General features: G+C 37.6%; 1 protein-coding gene across 1 annotated transcript in view; it reads left to right on the plus strand.

The window, feature by feature from the left end:
• Positions 1-2,607: 2,607 nt before the first annotated feature.
• Positions 2,608-19,937, plus strand: part of CFAP69 (cilia and flagella associated protein 69) — a 292,339-nt gene continuing 275,009 nt past the window's right edge. The window contains exons 1-3 of the mRNA XM_053715703.1: positions 2,608-2,766; positions 11,713-11,775; positions 16,259-16,324. Coding sequence (XP_053571678.1) covers positions 2,608-2,766; positions 11,713-11,775; positions 16,259-16,324 — 288 coding nt within the window. The remainder of the gene's footprint in view (positions 2,767-11,712; positions 11,776-16,258; positions 16,325-19,937) is intronic.

Raw genomic sequence — 19,937 nt, forward strand, 5'->3', positions numbered from 1 at the left:
AGCAGCTGAGTATAACTTTTTACACAGAACTTACTCTGCTGAGCTGAGGAAATTGTGAGGTTAAATGGCTTCCTTCTTACATAGAGATGCTCAGGTGATATTTTCCTATCAGCTTTTTACAGTTATACTGCATCAGTTTCAAGTGAATCAGCATATAAGTGTTATGTCCCTTTAAGGAACAGAACTGGATACTGATAAGGAATAAATACAACATTGAATTAAATAAGACAAAAAGAAACATGTACCTGCTAAAGCTGTTTAAGAGGCTACGCTATACCATAATGCATGAATATTACAGCCAAAATGTTATCCTGTATGAAGTAAAGCAAAATCCTGCCTGTCTGCACTTCCTGGTCATACCCACATGATTCCCCTAAAGGTGTATCACCGGTGATGTCACCAGGGGTCGGGGGTGTTAAATTCTTAGAAAAATAAACCAAGTAGTACTACACAATTAAAAAAACCCTATTCTGTTCACTCAGCCTGTATTTCTAAATGTGAACTTTGAAGGACATGAACGTTAAAGGGACGCTGTACCCAAATTTTTTCTTTTGTGATTCGGATAGAGCATGACATTTTAAGCAACTTTCTAATTTACTCCTATTATCAAATTTTCTTCATTCTCTTGGTATCTTTATTTGAACTGCAAGAATGTAAGTTTAGATGCCGGCCCATTTTTGGTGAACAACCTGGGTTGTCCATGCTGATTGGTGGATAAATACATCCACCAATAAAAAAGTGCTGTCCAGAGTACTGAAACAAACAAAAAACTTAGATGCCTTCTTTTTCAAATAAAGATAGCAAGAGAACAAAGAAAAATTGCTAATAGGAGTAAATGAGAAAGTTGCTTAAAATTGCATGCTCTATGTGAATCACAAAAGAAAAAAATTTGGTTCAGTGTCCCTTTAAGCTAAGCAGGGCTGTATGTAATAAAGTACCAGCATCCAACTATGCTGGAGAGCCACAACCACAGACTCACAGTCCAGTCTAATAATCTCTGAGGGGCCTTGAAATACAGTACTTATGAGGCATCTTATAGAATCTTGTTTTAGAGAATTAGACCCAAGAAGTTATTCAGTAGGCACTAGCCAGTCTGTTGATACAGTGCCTAATGATATAACTGCCAAAATGTCACCTTCCTCTGAATATAACATACTTGGAAGTCTTTGGAGCTTGCATAAGATAGGAATTCATGTGTGTGCATGCAGCCCCCTACTGTTGTCTGGTAGGCAGCACACGTGCATAGTAAGAGTTATTATTTGATTAAAAAAAATCTATGTACTGTATATTGCAAAATGAATCTATGTAAACTTGGTGTTACTATCCATGTCAAATTTACTCATGTTAAATAATTTACGAAACTCGTCAAAAGTAGAAATATAAATCTAAAGAAATAAATGTTTTTTTTCATTAGTTTTTTATAATCTTAAAGGGACACTGAACCCAATTTTTTTTATTTTGTGATTCAGATAGAGCATGCAATTTTAAGCAACTCTCTAATTGACTCCTATTATCAAATTGTCTTCATTCTCCTGGTATCTTTATTTGAAATGCAAGAATGTAAGTTTAGATGCCGGCCCATTTATGGTGAACAAACTGGGTTGTTCTTGCTGATTGGTGGATACATTCACCCACCAATAAAAAAGGTGCTTTCCATGGTCTGAACCAAAAAAATAGCTTAGTAGATGTCTCCCTTTTCAAAATAAAGAAAGCAAGAGAACGAAAAAAAATTGATAATAGGTGTAAATTAGAACGTTGCTTAAAATAGCATGCTTTATCTGAATCAGGAAATAAAAAATTTGGGTTCAGTGTCCCTATAAATGACTAGATAGCTTTCTCCAATCAGATATGCGAAACTAGAATAACAATTTCTCCATAAACATACCTTGGAGCTTGCAATGAGACAGGAATTCACGTACATGTCGCCCCCTGTTGTGTGGTAAGCAGCACATGTGCATAGTAAATTACAGCAAAACCTGTAATAATTTATTACTTGATTAAAAAAAAAATCTATATACAGTACATTGCAAAATGATTTTGTAAACTTAGTGTTACTGTGCAGTGCACGTAATTTTTTAAAAAAAAGATAATCTATGATGAATATTGCAAAACTGCAAGTGACGTCAAATGTACTCGTAATTTATAAATCTCGCCAAAAGTAGAAATATAAATCTGTAGAAATTGTAGAGGTTTTTTTTTTTTCAAATCTTTAATGACTAGCTAGCTTTCTCCAATCATATATCTCCAATCATATATACGAAACTAGAATAACTTCCCCATAAACATGCTTTTTAGTAATTTAAACTAATAAGCAGTATATTACTCTAATCCATCAATATTTACAAATTATTTTTGTGTCATGTCAGTTTAGTTTTTATCTGTTTTGAGCCCTCAGCTTTACAGTTACAAGGATCAAGCTGAGCACTGTATGAACCTCTGCGGCCGCCGTACCTGCATGGAGTCCTGTCACTATGGCAATGCAGCCAGCTTGTTTTGACAACCAAAGCTCCCGGGAACTTGGAGGAAAGACCCAGCGAGCTTGAGGGAGCAGTGGGTGTTCTCTGACAGCGGCCATCGGTTCCTTGCGCTGTACCGTATCTCCTAGTCATGCCGGCGGGACAGGAGCTCACGGCTACCCGCGCACTGCTACCAGCAGCCAGCATGCCTGTGTCAAACGGGGGACCCTTTGTCAGGAATGGCAAAAAAACCCCGCGCCCTATTGTGAGACTTGTGGTGACGGACACTGAGCTGGGGGAGCAGCGTGAGGTAATGAGATCATTGTATTCCCATATAATACTGTTTATGCTGTTCATGTCTGCGCGCATAAAGTATTTCTATATGTCCTGTACTGCACAATACATACCTGCATAGTCTGCCCATGTATAATAATGTATGGGGTTAGCACCCATTTATGCCTGTTGACTTAGTTTTCTGCAGCCCTGCAGGTTAACTCCTTTAACTCCTCTCTCGCACACGCACCTCCTGTAACCTAGCTTCTCACTATCATCTATCTATCTATCTATCTATCTATCTATCTATCTATCTATCTATCTATCTATCTATCTAGTGACAGGCATTATGCAGATTGTAAGTGCAACTAGAAAAATTACTGCACTTACCCAAAAGCTCTTTTTATTTATTTATTTATTTATTTATTTTTGGGTTTGAATGGAGGTCTTACCAAAACCATATACATGGGTTAGATTAAGGTGTCACTGAGGGTAATTCTAGTAATTTTAATACACCTACAATTTGGTACCTAGGTAAATTTAAAGATTAGCAATTCATGCATTTGTTGCTGATCCTGGCACTGGAAGAAGGTGACAGCGTTCCCCATTGCATGGCGACTATGTCCCTTTAACATCAATTCAATGACAAACATTGACCTAGTGACTGCATGATCATTTAAGGGGACACTAGAGTCCCATTTTTACATATGTATTCTGATAAAATAGAGCTTCATAAACATAATAGCTTGCCTCAATGCAGTATTTACACTGAACCCAATTTTTTTTCTTTCATGATTCAGATAGAGCATGCAATTTTAAGCAACTTTCTAATTTACTCCTATTATCACATTTTCTTCATTCTCTTGGTATCTTTATTTGAAAAAGCAAGAATGTAAGTTTAGATGCCGGCTCACTTTTTGGTAAACAACCTGGGTTGTTCTTGCTGATTGGTGGATAAATTCACCCACCAATAAAAAAAGCGCTGTCTAGGTTACTAAACCAAAAATTGGCTGGCTCCTTGGCTTAGATGCCTTCTTTTTCAAATAAAGATAGCAAGAGAACGAAGAAAAATTGCTAATAGGAGTAAATTAGAAAGTTGCTTAAAATTGCATGCTCTATCTGAAACACGAAAGAAAATCTTTGCGTTCAGTGTCCCTTTAAATGTGTTCACAAAGATACATTTTACCTGCTGGAGTGTATTTAAATTGTTTACAAACAGTTCCTTTACCTTTATTTCATCATTGTAAATAGCTAATTTTGTCGATGGTATCCCAACATATACTAAAAGTGTCTGGCTTTAATAAAGGCTATGTCAACATAGGTAGCAGAATAAATTACACTCTCCGTGGTGGTTAGGAGAGATAACTAATAAAATGTTAATTTTAAATTGTTCCAAGTATCAGGCTTTGGTTTACAAACATAGTTAATATAAAAAAAAGGTGTACAGAAAGTGCCAAAATAAGGAGATCTGATTTTCCTGGAAGCTCAACCCAGTTTCAAAGAACAAATCTAGCTATTTCATATACAAAACTAAACCAAAGAAGCAATTTCTCATACATCCTAAACTCTGCAGCTGGTATAACAAGTCTTTGGAAACACATTAAGGGAAAACAATTTTATAGTACACTGTCCCTTATTACCACGTATCCCTCTCTCAGCATCCTCTGCCTATCTTAGAAAAACTTTTTTTTGTTTGAATCTCAAGCAGCATAGACAGTCAGAAGCTACTACCTCCTGCAGAAGAGTGATACCTACTATATGTAAATACTGCTTCTGTTGGTTGTGTAGATGATGAATTTACATATTGTAAGTGAGCATCCTCTGTAGTCTTACATTACAGTGAGCAGTATAGCTTCTAATTGCCTGTATAGGCTCCTGTGACAAATACAAAGAAAAACAAACTTTTTTTTTCTTCAATAGAGGTGGATGATGTTCAAAGAGGGGTTAGTGTTAATAGGGGTCATAATACTTAATAAAGGAAGAGTTGATGTCCAAGACTTAGGGCTCGATGATTGAAAGCTCTCTGGGCTGGCGAGATTATTAAAGAATGCTCGCAAGTCCTTCTATTTCCCTGGTGGAATGATCTAAAGCCATTTTTTACCATAAAAACGCTAAGGGGCGTATACATTTTCATTATGAAAATTTTCATATGAAATGTGCACAACAATATTGGTATTTTAAACATCATACAAAACAAATATTTAAACTATTCACACAAAAATAAGCAGGGAAAAATTGTATTGTTAAGGTGCATCAAAAATCGTAACAAAATTCTTCACCAAAAATCGTATGTTAACAAAAAAGTAAAATTAGTATGTAATTTTACACAGAAATAAATCAAATTAAACATGCACATCGTAAATCTTAATTGTAGTACACTGGATGTGCAAAAATCACACAGAAATGTGAACTTATAAATACAAAATGCAAAGCGTAATTGTTGTTTTTTCGTTAAATGGGCTGAACATGGGCGTTCCATGGGCGTATATTAAAATATCTCTCTAATCCCAGCTTAATTCTATAAAGATTTTCGCACTGCAGATCTCACAGTTTTTTCTCGCCTACTAAAAGGTGGCAAGCTTTTCTCAAAACAATACAAACACTTATAACCCAATAGAAAAACAAATGCATACTAAAATATAGGCAAATGTAACATGCTATATGCAGAAAGCAGCATAATGTGAGTTATATTGGCTGCAGGATTTTAATTTTAAAGTGCTCCCCCTGCTTACTTCGCACTAAGGAGCGAAGTTTCCCTAACCAGCGAGCTTCATTACTTTTAATAGGAGCCATCTCGCCACTCGCAGGGACTGCTCCTTTTTTACGATCATTGCACTGGGGCAGCCTGCGAGAGTCAGCGAGAAAAAGTAGGTTCGAGCTGGCGAAGATTAAATCATCGAGCCCTTAGACTGGTTATCAATGTCATGAATATTGTTGGAAATACAACAAGGGGGTTTGGTTAAGCACACCTGAAAAAAAACACAACATTTTTTTGTATATTGGCACTCATATTGTGAGAGTGCTGCCAAAATGACCAAAATACATATAAGACAAACAGGTATTGGCGCACATCCAAGCACTTAAAGGGACAGTAAACACCAGAAGGTAGATAATCTCTCTATTACCCATCCCCCAATTTTGCATAGCTAACACAGTTATAATAATATACTTTTTACCTCTGTGATTACCTTGTATCTATGCCTCTTCAAACTGCTCCCTGATTTAAATTCTTTTGACAGACATGCATTTTTAGCCAATCAGTGCTTGCTCTTAGGAGCTTCACGTGCCGGAGCTCAATGTTATCTATATGAAACACATGAACTAACGCCCTCTAGAGGTGAAAAACTGTCAAAATGCTTTCCGATTAGAGGCAGTCTTCAAGGTCTAAGAAATTAGCACATGAACCTCCTAGATTTAGCTTTCAACTAAGAATACCAAGAGAAAAAAGCAACATTGGTAATAAAAGTAAATTGGAAAGTTGTTTACATGCCCTATTTAAAACATGAAAGATTTTTTTTAAGTCCACATATAATCTTTTTACATATTAATTGCATATTTAAATATGCTGCAAATAATTTTGCTACTAAATATTCTTTTTGATCTTAGTCACACAATATGGCCATATTCTGCTCAGCCAGTCACCACTTACAAGGTGTCCCAAAATTGACTGGTCCTAACACTATACAGTTAAGCTTTGCTGGGCTGAATCATTCGATTCTAATATTAAATACAGAATTCCAGCACTGCATTTCTATGCCTCAAATCATGACTGCACAGAATGAAACTCCCTAGCTCTATATATATATATATATATATATATATATATAGATTAGCCTTACTGGGCTGAAACATTCGATTCTAATATACCAATACAGAATTCCCACACTGCAGTACTATGCCTCAAATCATGTCTGCACAGAATGAGTCTCCCTGGATTTATATATATATATAAAACACATAATCACATTGTCTGGGACACACCTGAGCAGGGTGGTGTGCTTAAACCAAAGGGATTTGGTCAGCTCCCTGAAATTAAAGAAATACAACAAGGGGGTTTGGTTAAGCACACCTGAAAAAACCCACACAAAAAAATTGTATATTGGCATTCTTATTGTGAGAGTGCTGCCAAAATGACCAAAATACATATAAGACAAACAACAGGTATTGGCGCACATCCAAGCACTTAACCCCTTAACGACCGAGGACGTGCAGGGTCCGTCCTAAAAAAAAAAGGCAGTTAACGCCTGAGGACGTACCCTGCACGTCCTCGGTGTGGAAAGCAGCTGGAAGCGATCCTGCTCGCTTCCAGCTGCTTTCCGGTTATTGCAGTGATGCCTTGATATGGAGGCATCCTGCAATAAGCTTAAATGGCCATCCGATGCAGAGAGAGCCACTCTGTGGCCCTCTCTGCACCGGACATCGATGGCCGGTATCGTTGGTGGGTGGGAGCGGACTTGGGAGGCAGGTGGGCGGCCATTGATGCGCTGTGTAATGTGCAGGGGGGCGGGATCGGGGGCGGGACCGACGGGCGCGCGCATGGGAGCGCGCGCGTGCACGGGGGGCGGCGGACGGTTGCGTGCACGGAGCGGGAGGGAACCGCTACACTACAGAAAACAAATCTGAAAATAACTATAATAAAAGTGAAAAAAAAAATATTGTTAAGTATCTAAGTTATCTGCAAGTGGTGGGAGGTTGGTCGGGGAAGCTACACTACAGAAAAGGGCATTTTTAAAAAAAAAAAAAAAGATTACTTTTTTTACAGACAGCTGCCAGTACCCAAGATGGCGCCCGCTAAGGCAGAGGGGAGGGTTAGAGAGCTGTTTGGTGGGGGATCAGTGAGGTTGGGGGCTAAGGGGGATCCTACAAAGCAGCATATGTAAATATGCTAAAAAAAAAACCTAAAAAAAACAAATATACCTTTTATTTTAGTACTGACAGAGTTACTTAAGATGGCGGGGACAATTGTGGGGTGGGGGAGGGAAGAGAGCTGTTTGGGAGGGATCAGGGGGTCTGATGTTTCAGGTGGGAGGTTGAGCTCTACACTAAAGCTAAAATTAACCCTGCAAGCTCCCTACAAGCTACATATTTAACCCCTTCACTGCTAGCCATAATGCACGTGTGATGTGCAGCGGCATTTAGTGGCCTTCTAATTACCAAAAAGCAATGCCAAAGCCATATATGTCTGCTATTTCTGAACAAAGGGGATCCCAGAGACGCATTTACAACCATTTGTGCCATAATTGCACAATCTGTTTGTAAATGATTTCAGTGAGAAACCTAAAATTGTGAAAAATTTAACTTTTTTTTTATTATTTGATCGCATTTACGGTGAAATGGTGGCATGAAATATACCAAAATGGGCCTATATCAATACTTGGGGTTGTCTACTACACTACACTACAGCTAAAATTACCCCAAAAAGCTCCCTAATTAACCCCTTCACTGCTGGGCATAATACACGTGTGGTGCGCAGTGGCATTTAGCAGCCTTCTAATTACCAAAAAGCAACGCCAAAGCCATATATGTCTGCTATTTCTGAACAAAGGGGATCCCAGAGAAGAATTTACAACCATTTATGCCATAATTGCACAAGCTGTTTATAAATAATTTCAGTGAGAAACCAAAAGTTTGTGAAAAAATTTGTGAAAAAGTGAACGATTTTTTGTATTTGATCGCATTTGGCGGTGAAATGGTGGCATGAAATATACCACAATGGGCCTAGATCAATACTTTGGGATGTCTTCTAAAAAAAAATATATACATGTCAATGGATATTCAGAGATTCCTGAAAGATATTAGTGTTCTAATGTAACTAGCGCTAGTTTTAAAAAAAAAAATGGTTTGGAAATAGCAAAGTGCTACTTGTATTTATGGCCCTATAACTTACAAAAAAAGCAAAGAAGATGTAAACATTGGGTATTTCTAAACTCAGGACAAAATTTAGAAACTATTTAGCGTGGGTGTTTTTTGGTGGTAGTAGATATGTAACAGATTTTGGGGGTCAAAGTTAGAAAAAGTGTGTTTTTTCCATTTTTTCCTCATTTTATAAAACATTTTATAGTAAATTATAAGATATAATGAAAATAATGGTATCTTTACAAAGTCCATTTAATGTCGAGAAAAACGGTATATAATATGCGTGGGTACAGTAAATGAGTAAGAGGAAAATTACAGCTAAACACAAACACAGCAAAAATTTAAAAATAGCCTTGGTCCCAAACGGTCAGAAAATGGAAAAGTGCTGTGGTCATTAAAGGGTTAAAAGGACAGTAAACCTTAAAAATAATGTTATATAATTCTGCACATAGTGCAGAATTATATAACATTATATTAGCGCAATCTTTATAAAACAAAATTTCCCCTTTGAATTTAAAAAAAAACTTGCTCTGTCAGACAGCAGGAGCGAGCTGCACTTAGTGCTATGGCGCGGTCGGGCCGGGCTGTGACTATACAGCTGGCCCGATGTGCTGTTTGAAAAAAACAGACCCGCTCAGCAGATCACAGAGAGCGGGTCTGTAAAACAGCAGGTTTTTTTTAAAATTCAAAGGGGAGATTTTGTTTTATAAAGATTGCGCTAATATAATGTTATATAATTCTGCACTATGTGCAGAATTATATAACATTATTTTTAAGGTTTACTGACACTTTAAGTCCACATATATTCTTTTTACATATTAATTGCATATTTAAATATGCTGCAAATAATGTTGCTACTAAATATTCTTTGGGATCTTAGTCACACAATATGAATATTGTTGGGTCACTCTCCCGTCTGTCCCTCTTTCACTCCTTCTGTCTGTCCCTTTTTCACCCTCTCTATTCACCCCTGCTGTGTTTCCCACTCTCCCCAATTGCAAATGTGCAAAAAAGAAAAAAAAATAGACATGTGGATATTGCTATACAGTTAAAGGGATACTAAATTCACATTTTTTCTTTCATGATTCAGATAGAGCATGCACTTTTAAGCAACTTTCTACCCTGGGTGACACATTAGCCACCAATCAGCAAACGCTACCCAGGTTTTGAACCAAAAATGAGCCAGCTCCTAAGCATAGATTCCTGCTTTTCAAATAAAGATAGCAAGAGAACACACAAAAATTGATCTTAGGAGTAAATTAGAATGTTGCTTAAAATCACATGCTCTATCTGAATCACAAAAGAAAACATTTGGGTTTAGTATCCCTTTAATAGCTTGTTTGACAGGAGACAAAGGAGGAAGGGAATGTTTATGCAGGGTCAGAAGCTGCAACTGGCCGGACTCTGATTAGTCTTTGATTTTTCTTGTAGTCCTCCGAACTCAAATTGTTCTAGAGAGCTGTATCCTTTATACTGGTAGCTTTTGAGGATGTGACCAAATAGTTTAATTCTTATCTAGGCATTTGCATGTCAATCTTAACCCTTTCGTGACAGGGTTAAAGTGTCTACATCGGAACACCTGTTCCGATGTAGACAAATTGAAACTACGCGATCGTGCATACGATCGCGAGATTTCAATTATTGGATCGCATCTGGGGGGCGTCCCTCTAGGAACGCCGTCCAGACCGCGATCAAGTCCTTGAAGCACAGAAGGCTTCAGGACAGCCGTTTGTTATGACGTTCTATTCCGTCATAACGGCTTTAAAGCCCAGTGTAAATATGACGGAATAGAACGGCATAACGGCGTTAAAAGGTTAAAATAAAAATTGGGAATTTAAAATAATTCTTTGTAGAGGCACCTGGGTCTCATGGTTAAAGGGACACTGAACCCACATTTTTTTATTTCATGATTCAGATAGAGCATGCAAATTTAAGCAACTTTCTAATTTACTCCTATTATCAATTTTTCTTCCTTCTCTTGCTTTCTTTATTTGAAAAAGAAGGCATCTAAGCTATTTTTTTTGGTTCAGGACCATGGAAAGCACTTGTTTATTGGTGGGTGAATTTATCCACCAGTCAGCAAGAACAACACAGTGTGTTCACCACAAATGGGCCGGCATCTAAACTTACATTATTGCATTTCAAATAAAGATACCAAGAGAATGAAGAGAATTTGATAATAGGAGTAAATTAGAAAGTTGCTTAAAATTGCATGCTCTATTTGAATCACGAAAGAAAAATTTGGGTTTAGTGTCCCTTTAATCATTCTTGCTTTGATTTATACTTTTATCTATGGTTACATGAATGTTCTCATAATATCTGTACTTTGCATTTAGCAGGATAGTTATGGCAGCTTCTGGACTGCAGAATATCTAGCATGAGTTTACATTGCCTCCTGATGTTGGCATCCAAATGTTGTTTCAGCCAATAAAGTTTTTTTTTTTTTTTTACACTGCAAACTATTCCACTCTCGTTTGTTGAGTTATGTTGCTGCCCTGAAAGTATAGACCATTTGTCTAGTTGGCTTTGCTATATGTACGCACCTGTTGTGAGTTCTTATTCTTTACTTCCAAGCAAGCACATAGCTGTAATAGGTAAGCATTTAAAGGGATACAAAAAAAAATTCTTTCAAGATTCAGATAGAGCATGCCATCTAATTTACTCCTATTGTCAATTTTTCTTCGCTCTATTGCTATCTTTATTTAAAAAGCAGAAATGTGAAGCTTAGGAGCCAGCCCATTTTATGTTCAGCACCCTGAATAATGCTTGCTTATTGTTGGATACATATAGCAAACCAATAAGCAAGCATAACCCAGTTTCTGAACCAAAAATGGGCCAGCTCCTAGGCTTTACATTCCTGCTTTTTAAATAAAGATAGCAAGAGAACAAAGAAAAATATAATAGGAGTAAATTAGAAAGTTGCTTAAAATTGCATGTTCTATCTGAATCATTAAAGAAAAAAATTGGGGTTAGTATCCCTTTAATATGTTCCTTTTAGAAAACACAACACAATTAAAGTATTTTTCATTATGATTTTATTGTTTTGCTTATGTGACATATGCAAGTAAAATACTAAGTGTTCCTAACACTTTTGTTACTCTTTTCATTTACCTTTTTATTTTTTCAGGTAATTCCATTTCAGTCCATGGAGCTTGACCGCGTGCTCAAACTGTTTGAAGATCCTTTCTCAGTAAGTTACTTTACAGTGTTTTTTTCATTGTTCATTTCAAAAGAACAATGGTGTAGCAAATATAAATTTGGGGTGTCTTTGATGCCACCATGAGTATATTAAGTGGCACTAGAGGTAATATCTGAGGAGCAAGGGAAAGCAGGCACTACTTGGTAGTATAGAAAAATAAAACATCCGTTTATTTAGACATTTAAAAACATAGTGTGTTCCCAGAAAGATGACAGGCAAATAGACAGCACCAGTCTTACGCGTTTCACGCCCCCTAGTGGCGCTTATTCAACTGGTAATTTATCCCACAACTTGTCACAACTGTACCCTATAGATTTGAAAAAGTTAACTTGATCGGTTCCTGCTTGGACTCAAACCTGCAGCTGGTTCACAGCCTGTTTTCATCCCTATTTGGCTTGTACTGTTAGTGAACAGCCTTCTGTTATGCATGCTTCTTGCTACACACCTGTGTACTCCTGAGTGAGACTCTGTCCAGCTCAGACGTGGGTTCACTGTTCAGCCTAGCTGTGTCTCTGTACTGCTGTATTTACAGTCTACACAAGTACTCGGGTACACCTGTACTTCAGTGTGGGACAGTGTCTAGCTCAGACGTGGGTTCACTGTTCAGCCTAGCTGTGTTTCTGTACTGCTGTATTTACAGTCTACACAAGTACTCGGGTACACCTGTACTTCAGTGTGGGACTGTGTCCAGCTCAGACGTGGGTTCACTGTTCAGCCTAGCTGTGTCTCTGTACTGCTGTATTTACAGTCTACACAAGTACTCGGGTACACCTGTACTTCAGTGTGGGACAGTGTCCAGCTCAGACGTGGGTTCGCTGTTCAGCCTAGCTGTGTTTCTGTACTGCTGTATTTACAGTCTTCACAAGTACTCGGGTACACCTGTACTTCAGTGTGGGACTGTGTCCAGCTCAGACGTGGGTTCACTGTTCAGCCTAGCTGTGTTTCTGTTACAGTCTACACAACTACTCGGGTACTCCTGTACTTCAGTGTGGGACAGTGTCCAGCTCAGACGTGGGTTCACTGTGCAGCCTAGCTGTGTTTCTGTACTGCTGTATTTACAGTCTACACAAGTACTCGGGTACACCTGTACTTCAGTGTGGGACAGTGTCTAGCTCAGACGTGGGTTCACTGTTCAGCCTAGCTGTGTCTCTGTACTGCTGTATTTACAGTCTACACAAGTACTCGGGTACACCTGTACTTCAGTGTGGGACAGTGTCTAGCTCAGACGTGGGTTCACTGTTCAGCCTAGCTGTGTTTCTGTTACAGTCTACACAACTACTCGGGTACTCCTGTACTTCAGTGTGGGACAGTGTCCAGCTCAGACGTGGGTTCACTGTTCAGCCTAGCTGTGTTTCTGTACTGCTGTATTTACAGTCTACACAAGTACTCGGGTACACCTGTACTTCAGTGTGGGACTCTGTGCCCTGCAGGTCCTGAGCAGTACTTCTACTATATGTTTAACCCCATATTAAAGGGTTGCTAGTCTTAAAATTACACTCTGTAACAAATGATAGCATGTCATTTTTCGACTTTAATGGCCCTTTAATGTCTGAACATGTATGGTTTGCTGCTTCATTAGTAAACACCCATGCAATGATTTGATTGGTTCCAGCTGGTGTCGTTCCTATTAACATACAAGTGGCTTTGTCAAGGATGTGTGTGTTTATAGAAGTAATCAGATTGGTCAATGTTACCTTTTATAAGGGGAAAAATCATGTATTTTTTTAAGACTCTTAACATTGGTTGCATTTTTATATTAGATTAGTTTTTTTAAATTCAGCAGTTGTTGAGCTAAGGTTCTATTTCCATAACGTTGTATGGTATCCAAACCTGTGGCACAGTTATGTTAGCATTTATCATCATGCACAGAAGCCAGTTAATGTTTGTGATGAGAAAAAAAAACATCTAGCCCTGGGTTTAACCCCTTAGTTGACTAGATCATTTTTCAATTTTCTTACCCTGCTATTTTTACATTTCTGCCATGTTTGTGTTTAGCTGTAATTTTCCTCTTACTCATTTACTGTACCCACACATATTATATACAGTTTTTTTCTCACCATTAAATTGACTTTCTAAAGATACCATTATTTTCATCATATCTTATAATTTACTATAAAAAAATATAAAATATGATGAAACAATTGAAAAACACACACTTTTTTATAACTTTAACCCCTAAAATCTGTTACACGTCTACAACCACCAAAAAACACCCATGCAAAATAGTTTCTAAATTTAGTCCTGAGTTTAGAAATACCCAATGTTTACATGTTCTTTGCTTTTTTTGCAAGTTATAGGGCAATAAGTACGAGTAGCACTTTGCTATTTACAAACCATTTGTTTTTTCAAAATTAGCGACAGTTACATTGTAACACTGATATCTGTCAGGAATCCCTGAATAACCCTTCACATGTATATATATATTTTTTAGTAGACAACCCAAAGAATTGATCTAGGCCCATTTTTGTATATTTCACCGCCAAATGCGATAAAATAAAAAAAAATCGTTCACTTTTTCACAAACTTTAGGTTTCTCACTGAAATTATTTACAAACAGCTTGTGCAATTATGGCACAAATGGTTGTAAATGCTTCTCTGGGATCCCCTTTGTTCAGAAATAGCAGATATTTATGGCTTTGGCATTGCTTTTTGGTAATTAGAAGGCCGCTTAATGCCGCTGCGCACCACACTTGTATTATGCCCAGCAGTGAAGGGGTTAAATAGGTAGCTTGTAGGGTTAATTTTAGCTTTAGTGTAGTGTAGTAGACAACCCAAAGTATTGATCTAGGCCCATTTTGGTATATTTCATGCCACCATTTCACCGCCAAATGCGATAAAATAAAAAAAAACATTCACTTTTTCACAAACTTTAGGTTTCTCACTGAAATTATTTACAAACATCTTGTGCAATTATGGCACAAATGCTTGTACATGCTTCTCTGGGATCCTCTTTGTTCAGAAATAGCAGACATATATGGCTTTGGCATTGTTTTTGGTTATTAGAAGGCTGCTAAATGCCGCTGTGCAGCACACTTGTATTATGCCCAGCAGTTAAGGGGTTAATTAGGTAGCTTGTAGGGTTAATTTTAGCTTTAGTGTAGAGATCAGCCTCCCACCTGACCCTTCCCACCCCATGATCCCTCCCTGACCCATCCCACCTCTTGATCCCTCCCTGACCCACCTCAAACAGCACTCTTCCCTCCCCCGCCTCACAATTGTCACTGCCATCTTAAGTACTGGCAGAAAGTCTGCCAGTACTAAAATAAAAGGCTTTTTTTAATATATATATTTATTCTACAGTGTTGGATCCCCCCTTAGCCCCCAACCTCTCCGATCACCCCCCAAACAGCTCTCTAACCCTGCCCCTTCTACCTATTTTCTTCCATCTTGGGTACTGACAGCTGTCTGCCAGTACCCAGTTTGATAAAAAAAAATTGTTTTTTTTTTTAATAAAATAAACAATTTTTCTGTAGTGTAGCTACCCCCCTCCCAGATCCCTTTCCCAACATTTATTCCCCCCTCCCTCTCCCTCCTTCCCATACATTGTCCCTAATGCGTGCATGTGCGCCCCCTTGCATACTCCCGCCCATTGCGCGCACTTCAGGAACACAGGATCTGGAACTGACCAGCGATGTGCTGCCCACCTGCCTCCCTTGTATCCTTCCCACGCCACCAACAATCTGCACCATTATTGGCCGATGCAGAGAGGGCCACAGAGTGGCTCTCTCTGCATCGGTGGGTAAAAAAAGGGTATTGCAGGATGCCTCAATATTGAGGCATCACTGCAATACCCTGAAAGCGGCTGGAATTGATCATGATCACTTCCAGTACTTGAAAACACTGAGAAAGTGCAGGGTACGTCCTTGGTCATTAATAACCGTTTTTTTGTAGGACATACCCTGCACGTCCTTGGTCGTTAAGGGGTTAAATTCAGTTAATTGGACATGAAACTCAAAATTAAACTTTCATTGTTGAAATAGAGCATGCAATTTTAAGAGACTTTTCAATTAGCTTTTGTTATCAAATTTACCTTATTTTCTTGGTATCATATGTTGAAAAGTATATCTAGGTAGGTTTGGGTGTAGCAATGAACTACTGGGAGCTAGTTAGTGATTGGTTGCTACACACATATGCCTCTTGTCTTTGACTCACCAGATGTGTTCCACTAGGGCTCAGCAGTACATTGCTGCTCTGGAGCTGACTTTATCTTTGTGCTTAATCCTTTTTCAGGGGTTAAACTCATGGTTATATGCAAGCAGCAGTACAATAATAAAATGCTCTAGCACATTGTAGCATTTTGTTTTTGCACTTTCTGTCCCTTTTAATAAAGTAATATATTTTTAAATCACAGTGTAACACATATATGAGGCACAGATTTCAAATTGTTTATTATTTTTATAAAAAAGACAAACATCTATTACAATATAGAAGTTTTCTGTGTTGGCCGTTAATAAGGTACCTTTTGTTTTTACAGCGGGACTTAACAGAAAGACATGTGAGAATTTTGAAGAAGACAGCCAAACATTATTGCAGTGGTATTGTATCCTTTTTGTCCTGGTGTTTTTCAGACTAAAATATACAATGAAAACTGAGAGGGAGAGTGTATGTGTTTGTGCACTCAAATGAAACATAGAAACATATACCGGTAATTTGTCGGTAGATAAGAGCCAAAAAGGCTAATCAAGTCTACCCATATTACATGTTACTTTTTTCTTAGGATAGAAAGAGTGTCTACTTGAGCGCCAACTGACACCTCTAGGCCCGGAAAATGGTGAAACCCTTGCTGTCACCAGTGATATACAAATATGAAAGAATGGGATAACCAGGCGCCAACTTACGGAGGCTAGGTGTAGTTAAATCAGAGAGTAAAATTTGCAGGATTTATTGCTAATAAAAACAATAACAGAAATAAATACAGTAAAACTTCTAGTCTATGGATCCAAGACTAATTACAGTGTTAAAATTGTTACAATAAAATGTAATAAATCAGTACGATAAAATAATACAATGGGTAAGTTTAAGCAGGAGATGTGTTATTGGAGGAATAGGAAAATATCCTCAAATAATATCCTTTAAACTTTAGTGAAAGCCTGCTATGATTAGAAGTTATAAATAATGTCCATAAAGTGAAGTCCAGGGGAATAGATCTGTGTACCAAATAAATTAGTGATGAAACCAAAGCTCAAACATCAAATTTTCAATATGTGTCCAAAAATAGTGTCCTTAAGTTGTAATCCAAAAATAATTTCAAAAATAGAAAATACAAAGTTGCAAAATTAAAATATGACAAAAGCTCAAACATCAAATTTTCAATATGTGTCCAAAAATAGTGTCCTTAAGTTGTAATCCAAAAATAATTTCAAAAATAGAAAATACAAAGTTGCAAAATTAAAATATGACAAAAGCTCAAACATCAAATTTTCAATATGTGTCCAAAAATAGTGTCCTTAAGTTGTAATCCAAAAATAATTTCAAAAATAGAAAATACAAAGTTGCAAAATTAAAATATGATTATAAGAAAAAAATTAGTGTCTGAAAAAAATCCAAAGTGATAGATATGGGTGAAAAAACGTAAAGTATATATGCAAATGTTAGTCGGTACCCAAGACCTTAGTGTAACAGAGTGTGCTATTTCAGCACCAAAAACAAATAAACTCCAGCTGATTATTCCTGAAGATGAAGAGTATGTTGTATTCTTAACCTTTGGACACAGGGGATTCAACTCACAAAATAGGAGAACAGGCCATGGTGAAAAAATGTAAATATAAAAACACAAAATTGCAAAAATACAAAAATAATGTGAAATACCTGTGGAAAAAAGAAATAGATACAATGTGTAGCAGGTTTCTAAATGGGTGCTCCAATAAAATCAAGCTTACCAGTACAAGGTCTTCGCGTTTCGGCCCCTCTAGGCCTTTATCAAGACTATGATAAAGGCCTAGAGGGGCCGAAATGCGTAGACCTTGTACTGGTAAGCTTGATTTTATTGGAGCACCCATTTAGAAACCTGCTACACATTGTATCTATTTCTTTTTTCCACAGGTATTTCACATTATTTTTGGATTTTTGCAATTTTGTGTTTTTATATTCACATTTTTTCACCATGGCCTTTTTGGTCCCTTTATATATTTGAGAGTTTCTATCATGTCACCTCTTTCCCTTCTTTCCTCCAAACTATACTTATTTAGGTCATAGAGTCTTACTCTGTACGTTTTATATTTTAGACTGTGTATCATTTTAGTAGACCTCCTTTGGGCAGTTTCTAGTTGATTTATATTTTTTAGAGATATGGGCCCCAATTTATCAAAGGTCTTGCGGACCTGATCCGACACTGCGGATCAGGTCCGCAAGACCTCGCTAAATGCGGAGAGCAATACGCTCTCTGCATTTAACATTGCACCAGCAGCTCACAAGAGCTGCTGGTGCAACGCCGCCCCCTGCTGACTTGCGGCCAATCGGCCGCCAGCAGGGAGGTGTCAATCAACCCGATCGTATTTGATCGGTTTGATTTCCGGCGATTCCTTTCCGCCTGCTCAGAGCAGGCGGACAGGATTATGGAGCAGCGGTCTTTAGACCGCTGCTTCATAACTTGTGTTTCTAGCGAGTCTGAAGACTCGCCAGAAACACGGCCCTTCAAGCTCCGTACGGATCTTGATAAATATGGGCCATGGTCTCCAGAACTGTACACAGTATTCCAGATGTGGCCTAACTAATGATCTGTTAAGTGGCATAAGAATCTTGCAATTTCTGCTACTAATACCTCTCCCAATGCAACCAAGTATTTGTCTTGCCTTACTGGCTGCACTGCTACATTGTGTACCAAATTTTAAATCATCTTAAATAATAATTCCCATGTCCCGTTCCTCTTTAGTTAAGTCAGTAATGCAACATTGAGACTATAATTGGCCTTTTGGTTTTTGGATCCTATATGCATAATTTTGCTCTTGGTAATATTACATTTCAGATTCCATTTATTTCCCCAGTCCTCCAGTCTTTTAATATTACTGTTCATTTGACCAATACTTCCTGGAACATCAACTCTGTTACAAATTTTTGTATCATCAGTAAACAAGCACACCTTCCACTGAAGCCACTTCCAATATCACTTATGAACATGATACAAAAAAAAACAGGCCCAATAACTAACACCACTAGTAACTGACCCCTCATTTGAATGTACTCCATTAGTTGAAACCCTCTGCCTTCTATCCTTAAGCCAGCATTTTACCCACTTAACAATCTTAGCATCTACACCAAGGCAATATATTTTGTGAATAAGTTTGTTGTGTGGGACAGTGTCAAATTCTTTGCTAAAGTCTAGATATGCAGCATCTACGGCTCCTCCCTGGTCTATTAATTTAGTTAAATGGTCAAAGAAATCAATTAGATTAGTCTGACAAGATCTTCCAGCAGTGAAACCATGCTTTCCTTTGTCTTCTAAGTTGTTTGTCTGAAGCTAAGACACAAGTCTTTCTTTCAAAAGAGTTTTCATTAATTTCCCTGCAATTGAGGTCAAACTGACTGGCCTGTAGTTAGCAGAATCTTCCCTACTACCCTTTTGATGAAGAGGGACTACATTGGAAATTTTCCAGTCTTTTGGAAAGACTCCTGTTAACAGTGACTGATTAAATAAATCAGCTAATGGAGTAGCTATCATGGATCATGGATGAATATTATCTGGACCCACGGATTTATTTACGTTTATTTTTTATAAAGCCCTTGAAAACTCTTTCTCTGTAAAAAGAAAAGTACTACTCGCATTATCATTTAAAATAACGTCTCCGAATCTCACTATCTTTACAATCTGTTGTAAAGACTGAACAAAAGTGATAATTTAGATAGTTTGCCATTTGTTTATCTCCTTCCACTACTCTATCATTGGTCTTGAGCCTTACTATCCATCCGTTAGTTTTTCTCTTTTCACTGATATATCTAAAGAAGGTTTTGTAACAGTTTTTTTTTACAGATTGTGGTATTTTCTCTTCTGCATCAGCTTTAGCCTTTCTGATTAACTGCTTTGTCATCTTTTTTTGGATTCTCGATTTTTCCTTATCCTCTTCTGAGCTAGTGAGTTAGAATTTTTTATACACTGTCTTTTTTTTGTCTTAACTGCATGTGCTACTTCTTTTGAAAACCATATTGGTTTTCTTTTT

This window comes from Bombina bombina, chromosome 5 (genome assembly GCF_027579735.1).
Source record: "Bombina bombina isolate aBomBom1 chromosome 5, aBomBom1.pri, whole genome shotgun sequence".
NCBI classification, from domain to species: Eukaryota; Metazoa; Chordata; class Amphibia; order Anura; family Bombinatoridae; genus Bombina; species Bombina bombina.